General features: G+C 41.3%; 1 protein-coding gene across 3 annotated transcripts in view; it reads right to left on the bottom strand.

Annotated features, from left to right (window-relative positions):
* Positions 1-3,118: 3,118 nt before the first annotated feature.
* Positions 3,119-9,790, bottom strand: part of IRF4 (interferon regulatory factor 4) — a 60,498-nt gene continuing 53,826 nt past the window's right edge. For all 3 annotated transcript variants that reach the window (XM_073332176.2, XM_073332177.2, XM_073332178.2), the window contains 2 exons: positions 9,509-9,621; positions 3,119-6,991 (listed from right to left, as the gene is read on the bottom strand). In XM_073332176.2, coding sequence (XP_073188277.1) covers positions 6,848-6,991; positions 9,509-9,621 — 257 coding nt within the window. In that variant the 3' untranslated portion in view covers positions 3,119-6,847. The remainder of the gene's footprint in view (positions 6,992-9,508; positions 9,622-9,790) is intronic.

Raw genomic sequence — 9,790 nt, 5'->3', positions numbered from 1 at the left:
GAGGCCCCTATCGAAATCTGTGCCCTACTGCGCTAAGCCTGTACAATTACATAGTAAAAAACAACCTCTACCCTGGAAAGCTTACAATCTAAATAGACAACACAGAAATTGGATGGGAGACGAACACACAGAGAGGTGACATGGCTTGCACAGTTTCACACAGCAGGTCAGTGGCTAAGTTAAGACTAGAATGCAGGTCTCCTGAGTCACTCACCACTGCCTTAACTGCTGGAACACTCTGCCTCTTCTTGCAGATCCTGCATGGAGGAATAGTGCTAGGCCATCTGATGGGAGATGGAGGGCATAAATACCAGAAGGAACTGAGATCTAGAGTAAAGGTTGGCTTCTGCTTAGATGACTTGAGATGCCAGGGGACACTTTCAAAAACAGGAGCAGAGGACGGAGCAGTACACAAAACTGCCCAGTCCCCATTAATATGAGTAGGAGTTGAGCATGGAGACTAAAGATAGCATATAACCCAAGTTCCAACCTGGGTGCCTAAACAAGTGGCCTGCATTCAGAAGCACAGAGCACCCACAATTCTAGTAGAAGTTAATGGAAGATGTTGAAGTTTGGCATCTCTGACAATCAGGCCGTTCCTTTAGCTGTTTCATTTTAGGCACCCAGATTTGAAAACTTGGCCACAATTAATAAAGTGCAAAGGAGCAATGTTTTGTGAGCAGTGATGTTTTGCGCCATTGCTTATGGTAAAGACAGCCATGAAATACATGTGTGAACAATGTAAGTATTGCATATGAAAGTCTCCATAGAAAGGGTTAAACAGAGGGAGTTTTACCCAAAGGACTCCCCTAAGGATTTGCTGCAGCAATCACACCTGGACTGGCAGGGGACTGCAGAACAGAGACACCAATAGTCAGAAAGGAAGTTGTTTCCCAGCTACAGGATGGGACACAGATGTAAAATCTGGGGTTTCTGCAAATGAAATTGTCTTGGTATTTTTGTCATCTCTGCTCAAGGGACAGGATTTGTGCAGATTTTGTGAATAAAGATAGAAGAAGAAATGGTACCGTGAGTCTGTGAAACTAACTTCAGCTAACCTACTGCAAAGCTCCAAATTCTGCTATCACTTGGCAAACAGACAACATCATAAAAGAGCCAGCCGGCAGGAGTTTTCTCTTGACATGACTAGGCACATAGGCTCGTCATGTTGTGCAATCAATGATAGAGAATAAAAATGTATTTGCAAAAAGATGCTCTGTGTTTCATCACAATTCTGTCCAGCTACATAATCTAAGCATATAAACCACCAGAGTAAGTGACAAGGACTCAGACCCTCAGCTGTGGCTGAAGTGTGCACAGCACACGGGGATTTGCGCAAAGTTGGCTTTTTTACTCCTTCAATCCCAAGCCATCTGTGTGTCGGGCTGATCCCCTACTCTATCTCAGAGCAACCTGAAGGCTGCTCTCAGTTACACCAGTTTCCAATTGGCTTACGGGGCCTACATAGTAGCCAGTAACAGTAGGGTTCATAAGATCCAGGGACATAAGGAAAACTTGGCCAAGTCCCTTTTCACCTGGCCAAACCCCATATGCTCTATGGCACTGGAAGATTCCTCCAGCACTGGGGTGATCCTCCCATGATTGCCTACAGGGGTGCTGGAACGAAGTGGCTTGAAATGGTTTCCATCATCTACAAGGTTTACAGTTTGGTTCAATGGCTCTCAGCAGCCCCACTATGGAAATTGTTCCAACACTCCTGGAACCTACAATAGCTTTACGATCACAAACTGCCAGAAGTGAAGTGAAAAGCAGTGGTACCACAAACAGGATCAGAGCCAAGATTTCTTACCTGTTTCTGGACTCATATATGATCTGTCTACTTGATTATCAAAAACAGGTGCCAATTCACCATGTAATCATTTAAATCCTACACCAGAGTGTTTTTCAGATTTTCAGATGTTTAGCCTATGGGGCACATCAAGGAATTGCTATTTTAAGATACCATGTTACTTCCTTCTTGATGTCACTTCAGAAAACCTAAGCCTCCAGTTTTCTGTATTTGCACACTGGGGGCCAATTTCTACCCTTTCTTACACGCAAGTGTAAATGATATATTCATCCCTTTGTAATTTAAAGGCATTTTAAACTTCAGTCTGAACCCCTTTAAAATCGAAATCTCTTTTAGCTTGTTACTATGCTGCCTGATAATTCCCCAACAGCCAGCATATAAAAAAGGGTATTTAAACTACTTTTTTCTTGGATCCAATCTAAATGCCACTGACCACAACAGCATCTAAAATTAAACAAACAACCTCTTTTAGAAATTAGTCCTTAATAAATATGAAATGGAAATCTGCTATAAATTTAATAAGAAGGAGATAAGATATTTAATTCTTCTGAAAATACCATAGTGATCACAAATCCCACGCCAAGCCCAGCTAAAATTGACACAAATGGCACACAATTGTTTCTGAGAAAGGACAAATCAATTTAAAAGAAAAAAAAAAGGTTATTCTTATTAAAAAGGAACCACATTATTTATGGTATCTCTAGGGTCTAGAAGGAGACAATGATCTACAGCAGCATGACTGAATGCTTTACTTTTTCCTCAAAGCTCTCTGATCAGAATGGTGTTTCCCCACCTCCACTTTGCTGACAAATGCTGATGTAAACAGCATACGTACAAAGCATGGGGGTTTTCACGTGAATCCTGTGTTTTTTCCACAAAGCCTCTTACGCTGTACTTCGCTTAAATATATCTTCTCATTTCTGGTTAACCTACATCCCCGCAAGTGTTAATGAGCTTTTAATAGTAGACTGAACCACTTAAAGTGAGACAAAGCCAATTTTTCAAGAAAGCAAATAGTTTCTGGGATTTGGACATGAAGCTCTTACAAAAGATCAAAGACAGTTGTAGCAACGTTTATATATTAGAATGAGATTACAATATTGACAAATTACAATGGACTCCATTTAAAACACGGATCAATCTTTGTCATCAGTCTTGCTAGAAGTAAAACACTTGAGATATAATACCACTGAAATCCTACCAGGAAGGAAGTAGACTTCAGAAGCTATAAACAGAATTTAACAGAAGTAGGAAGTAATTCAAATGCTTTCACATTAGTGACGGGATAAAAACATTTAAATCAGAGAAAATGTTTTGGGTGTTTTTTCCCCATTTTATTTATCCATTGGTTATTTGGAACAATAGCATGTTGTCACATAAGTCAAACACAGTCTTTAAAAATCAATTTACAATGTAATTCACAGTACCATTCTAGATATTCATTGCTCTTTTTCAAAAATAGATGTTTCTGGCTTTTTGTTTGTGTTAAATAAATTTTCACCTGGAGGCTTTCCTACACTACAAATAGGGTACTCATAATTAGTTCAGAATTTACAGACAGTCCTACTGGATATCATATGCAACTTCTAATTGGATGCTTTTCTTTCTTTTTTTTTTTTTTAAATCCCTTCTTCAACAGCTGCTAACTTTACCGTACTGTACTCCTGAGGGGAGTATAGCTAAAAGCTCCTTCCAAAGCCAAGCTTAATGTACCTCTAACTTTGAATGGCAGAAGATGCAACACAAAGAGATGGATAGTTTCCCCTTCCTAAAAGACTTCATAGATCTCTTGCACAGTTTGCAGACTCTCCTCTTGCTTTGAGTTACTGAGTACTATGGCATACGCTGTTACTACTCCACTAGGACAGTTCCTATTGTTTAATTTGATCACCTCCCTTTGGTCCTATCACAACTCCTCTCCTCTCTCTCAAACACACACCCCAGTACCTCAATCTTTAGGCCCCAATTCAGGAAAGCACTAGAATTTGGCACGCACGTACATGCTTTGCTGAGTAGGAATGGACTTAAGCACATGCTCAAACTAAGAGCTTACGTGCTTAGCTGAATCGGGGCAGTACCATAACAGCAATGCTAGGTTGTCTACAATGAACCTGTGAAATTCTGGCCATCATTACCAAGGTGTTGGTAAAATCAGTGTAAGTTTGGAAAGTTCTTCTCTCCAGGGATATAATGGGTAAAACCTGGAACATATTTTGAGAAGCTGCCTCATTCTATACTTGCAATTCGCTGCTTTCCTGGAAGGTACCACATTCAAACAACAAGTAGTTCAACACAATCAGCTTTTAGACTTACATGACACTAACCTATCCTAAAATATCTACCAGCAAAAAATAAATGTAATTTGTAAATGAATCTACAAACTTTCAGTGTTTCTGTAGCCTTTATTCTAAAACATAGAAGCTTATGAAGCTGTGATCTTTATACTCTTGATGGAACAATCTGAAACTCCCCTTACATTCCAGAAGGATTAAAACTGATCACTTAACAGTAAGTGCCATTCTTTGCTCCCATAAGGCATCATCTGGTTCTCACTAAAGGTCAATGGGACTTTCACTATTGATTTCCATGGGAGCGGGGTCAAAGGCCAACATAACTAACTTACAACCTCTTGTATTTTCCCGAAGGAATTTAGTAATATCATCCTGAAAATAGCATATTCCAAGTCAAACTTGATGAATTGGACAAATAGTTCAATATCTTTCCAATGTGCAGTGATACTGAAAACAGATACCACCATGCCTTGACTTTAAGAATCAGGATTTCACATAAGCCATAGAAGACATCAAGGTCCAAATTCTGAAGTTGATGGGAGCTCCAGGCATCCAATAGCAGAATCTGGCCCTCAGTGATTTTTATTCCCTGCAACGTCTACAATTCAGCAAAGGAAAAAATACATCTTTTTCAATGCTTTGCAAAGTGAACTAACACTGAATGTTTTCATATTTCAGACTTCCTTTCTTGTGGTCTGTTCCTGCAATCTTTACATAAACAAACCTCCCACTGACTTAACTGGGCCTCTTGCCGGAGATGGCAATGCAGGATTAGGCCCTTAAGAACTAACCCCACCTCAGAAAACAACACATCTGATCTACAAAGCTGAACTGGTGGGGTCCAGGACTTTTTTCTGAGATGTGTGCGGAGACGCTCAACAAGTGAAGCAATGACTATTAGGAAAAGTTAAAACCATGTCCAATACTGTACATCAGTTCATTTCTTCAGTCCTGCACAAAAAAGTCCCATTGATTTCATCTGAAGTTCTGCATGCTTCACTGGACTAAAATATACATAGAAGTGTGCAAATTAAAAAGGGTTGGAGGCTGACTAATGCAGAGATTTGAATGTCTGTGAGATAGAGTATTCCCCTAAGAACACGTAAGTCAGGAAAGATATTTCAAGTAAGGAAGAACATTGAAACATAATGAACTGATAAACTGGCCTTATGGGAGGGGAGAAAAGGGGGGATATTATATCCCAAAATAGTATGCATCTTTAAGATGTATAAAGTTCCCTAGAATGTGAGTCTGCTGTCAGACCATATACAATTTTGTTCTAGCTAGAAATTCAAACAAAGTGTATTTCTAACCATGGAGAGGATCTTTCTGGCATGAGAAATATAAATTCACAGATTTTTAAGGCCAGAACAGACCATTATGACCATCTAGTCTGACCTCCTGCATAACATAGACTGTAGAATTTCACACACACATCCCAATATTGACAGATCTCTCTCTCTCTGTCATACAAAGAAGTTCCAAGTCCATTTGCATATGCAAGCAAATAATCAACACCCCAGCATTAAGAGTTAGTATAATTTCAGGAAATTTACTTTTTTTTTTTTTTTTTTACTTTTTAAAACAAAAAGTTAGGATAGATATTCCCAGCTCTATTGATACTATGGGCCAAAGTCTGCTCTTCTTTGGACACCTGGCTCCCACTGACTTCCATACACAAGGAAGGGAGCTGTAGGTGCACAGCCAAAAGCAGAACTTGACCTTGTGTAAGTCAATGACTCTTTTTGTGAATATTTACCATATCTATACAAATGTACCTTGGAAATCTATTTCATGTTACATATATGTGCCAGTGAGAATGACCACCAAAATATAATCATATACGAAAGAATAATTATCAAAGATTACAGTCATTTTCTCAGAAACCTGTTTTATTCTATGGTCTAGAATTCAAGTCAATGATCCCACCTGCCACACAGACAGCAAAAACTCCCAGATCTAGAGATTGTTAGAGAGAAGCATCAGTTGCTTGCTGACTCTCCAACATTAAATGGCCACCCTTCACAATGTACTACCCCAAATATGCCATCTAGATAACTCTTCTAAGTGCTTTTATGGGTATCAATCTACTAACAGCAGTGATAATAACAAAATTCACTGTGAAGAGAAATGTCAGGCATAAAAATATATATCTCAATAGGATTGGATTTTTTAAAAAAAATACACACTGAAACTTTCATAGAAGAATATAGGCATAAAAAGTTTACCACACTTAACAGTCTAAATTCTTAACCACTTACATGTGTAGCTATTCACAACAAAACATTTATGGATGCCTAGGCCACTTGTGTGCCACCTTTCCCACAGTAGCTACAGCTTCATGCTGGGAATACTGCCAATATATTTCCCCGCCCTGAGATTTGTAATCACAAATAAATAGCTCTGCAAATATCATAACATTGTAAACTCTGAATTTAAGTCTTCAGCAAGAAGTCATCCTCAAACCATGGAGAACGTTTAAACAATGTAAACATATCAAACATTTTGTCAGTTTTCACAGTTATCCCCAGCAACCGCGGAATCTATGTGAGATGTACCATCCAAATCTTGAAGCCCCATAGTTTCTATTGTACGATATTGTTGTTCTGGTTCATTTTCCAATCTCTGAGACTTTGTTTTCCTGAATAAATCCAGCTGTGATTTGGATCCCCAAGATGTGATCCAGCTCTGTTCTTCCAATATGCATCATCTTTACAAAGCCTTAAACACACTCCTTCTGAGGAGATTATTCTTGAATGGAGGAATGGCGAATAGATCTGTGGTAATCCTCTGGACTAGTGACATGTTCTGGTAAATCATAGCCTCTCAGAAAATGTCCACTGTTTTGTTGAGCAAAGTAATACAGCTGCCTTGCAAACATTGGCTCAACCTTAACAACAGATAAAAATGTTATTGAAGCGTGATAGCATGTTCCATATTGTTCGTATTAGCTATTTACTCAACAATAAAAAGATGTTTAAGACAAGCCAAAATAAAACAGTTCCACATACCAAAATGGAAAGAAAATGCACTCTGTTCTCATTGAGCTCTGCCTTTACTTCAACTCCAGATTCTTAGAGCGAGCTGCAGTTTTTGCTGACAAATACCCACTGCATAAAGCATGCGTTTGCAAATGTCCCCTGTCAGCTAGTCCATATGTACATGTGACGCCTGATCTGTGTGTGCCCATATTTCCATGGCTAAATTAGGCACGGCCAAATGCGGGCCCAGTTTCATATGCTTAACTTTAAAAATCAGTCCCTTATTCTGAGTCCAAGTCTAACATTTCTAAATTTAAATGTTATTGTATGTCCATTCATCCCTAACTGTATCTGTTCAGCACTGCACTGGTTTAATAGGGCCAAGCTTTTGTGAAGTGTTTGAGAGGCTCGACTCATTTCGCTTGTCTCACTAGCCCCAAGGGGCCCCAGCTTTGCACAGTGCCTTAGTTAAATACTTAACTTTGACTCCTAGGATATAAAAACTTGAGACTTATAAATGGGGAACAAATATGTTCTGAGAACAGATCCGAGGTCCTCTAAACATTTAGACGCAGCCCTACACGGACATCACTTTATGGAGGAAAGGTGTGTGGGTGGCAGGGGGAAGAACATGTCCTCCCTAGCTTTCAGCCGACATCAGCAGTGGAGGAAGGGACAGGAGTTTGAGGCTGATGCTTACTGTAGCAATTCAGCAATCTCTCGCCACTTCCCCTCATAAGCTGTTGGACTGGTCAGCTGGACAGGAAGGAAGCAACTGCAGGTGTAACCGCCTGCTGCGAGGGGCTGTTCTGGGCTTCTGCTGGGCAGGCATGCAACTGAGTGCTCTATGAAGCCTGTTCAGTTCCCACCCTCCCCATCAGTTCCAAGTGCAGAACAGGGGGACCCAAGGCAGGGGCTGAGCCAATTCCAGAGAAGAGATTAAGCTGCCAGCCAGCATAACCAGGGTCAGGTTTGAGGCAGAGCGCTGGAGGAGAGACCAAACTCACTGAGAGTTATGGGGGCGGGAAGGTGGGGGGGGGGAGGGCAGTGGGCACAGGCTCAGAGGAGAGTCTTTGTGGGCGGAGGGAGAGAATATGTTTGAGGAGAGGAGGGCTGTGGGGAAAGGGTACTTTGAAGGGGGGCCAGAAATTTGGAAAGCAGATGGGAGGAGAGAGGGAGTAGCTGGGAAGTGGGAGGTGTTATGGATGGTGGAGATGTAGGAGAGAATTTGTACTGTTGGGGGCCTAAGCAGGAAATGAGGAGGCTTGAGGTCCAATGATATCTCTGATCTTTGCTCGAATAATTACGCCATTGTATTCCTGGCTCAATACTCCCCAGCAATCTAAAGATGCAGGACTGATGTCTGGGTTGGGGGCGCATGTGTTAGAGTTAGAGGATCTCTGAAAGAAAGAAAAACCTAACCTGACCATGGGAACATTCATTCCAGCAGAGGATGTCTGGGGAGGACAGCAAACTGAACTTGGAAGCTGTAATCCTCTATCCAGGGGAACCACAGGGCAATGCGTTGCAGGCAGATAGTGGTAAGGAAGTTACATAATTTGTAAAGGGAAGGTAATTATTTTATTACAAAAATCTCTGGCCCATCACCTTAGCATCTGGATGACTTACAAAATTAAACACCAATATTCTCCCACTTCGGAGAGAATGGCAATAAACTAAACCCTGCCTCTAGCGTGGACAGGGAGACCATGGGTACATCTCCTTTGTGGAGCTCGGGTTTTGGAAAGCAGCTGATCCCAGCCTCCACTATTGCTTACATTGGTGCAGCTGCACTACTGCAGGGAAATGAATGTAAAAGTATGCAGTATAGTCAAGGCCCAGGGTTACGAAGACAGCCGCCAAGAGGTGAAGCAAGAGTAACCCAAGCAGTAAAGCCTGCCTCAGTCTGCTATGGCAGTTTGCGGTGCAGACACCTGAGGCTAGGAGGGGCGAAAGGGGAGGGGGTATCTCTGAGAAAGCTTAAATGCTGCAGCATACTTATGTGGCAATTTTAAAAAAATCCACAATTATGCGCCAGCTTTGGCAGTCATGCAATAATATTCTATGCAAGGCCCTGCTTACTAGTGTCACATGGCTGACACTAGTCAAACTGTTCCATTTAGCTAATAGTCGTAATCGCGCCTCTCAAGTGCTTTCGTCAGTAGATCGCAAAGCGCTTTACAAAGGAGGTCAGTCTTCTTATCTCCATTTTTTACAGATGGGGAAACTAAGGCACAGGGCGGGATATGATTTGCCAGCGGGCTAATGGCAGAGCAGGGAACTGAACCCAGGTCTCCCAGTCCAGTGCCCTAGCCACTAGACTATACTGCCTCCCCCACAGCTTACTGATGAGAGGAAGAGAAGGCTGCCTGTCAGATTCACATACTCTTCATTTTAAACTAAGAAATGAAACAAATCATACTTACGTGGGCTGTAATTAGCTTCCTCTGCCTTTGTGGGTCTGGAAATTCCTCTCCAAAACACAGAGCAACCTGGAATCTAGGCAATGGACGTCCATGGTGGGCAAAAGCTTGCAATTCTGAAGACAGAAAAGATATGTTCAGAAAATCCTCACCATCAATGGCTGAGTTTCAGAGTTAGTAGTGAAGGACCTTGGAGCAGAACAGCAGACTACAGGAGCAATGAAGAGGTTCTATTGGACAACTGGCAAAAGTGATGACAGGGTCTAGCAAAGGGAAAGCGAGTCT

The sequence above is a fragment of the Lepidochelys kempii genome, chromosome 2 (assembly GCF_965140285.1).
Source record: "Lepidochelys kempii isolate rLepKem1 chromosome 2, rLepKem1.hap1, whole genome shotgun sequence".
Taxonomy (NCBI): domain Eukaryota; kingdom Metazoa; phylum Chordata; order Testudines; family Cheloniidae; genus Lepidochelys; species Lepidochelys kempii.
Note: the sequence above shows the minus strand (reverse complement) of the source record. Positions and strands in the feature narration are given on the sequence as shown.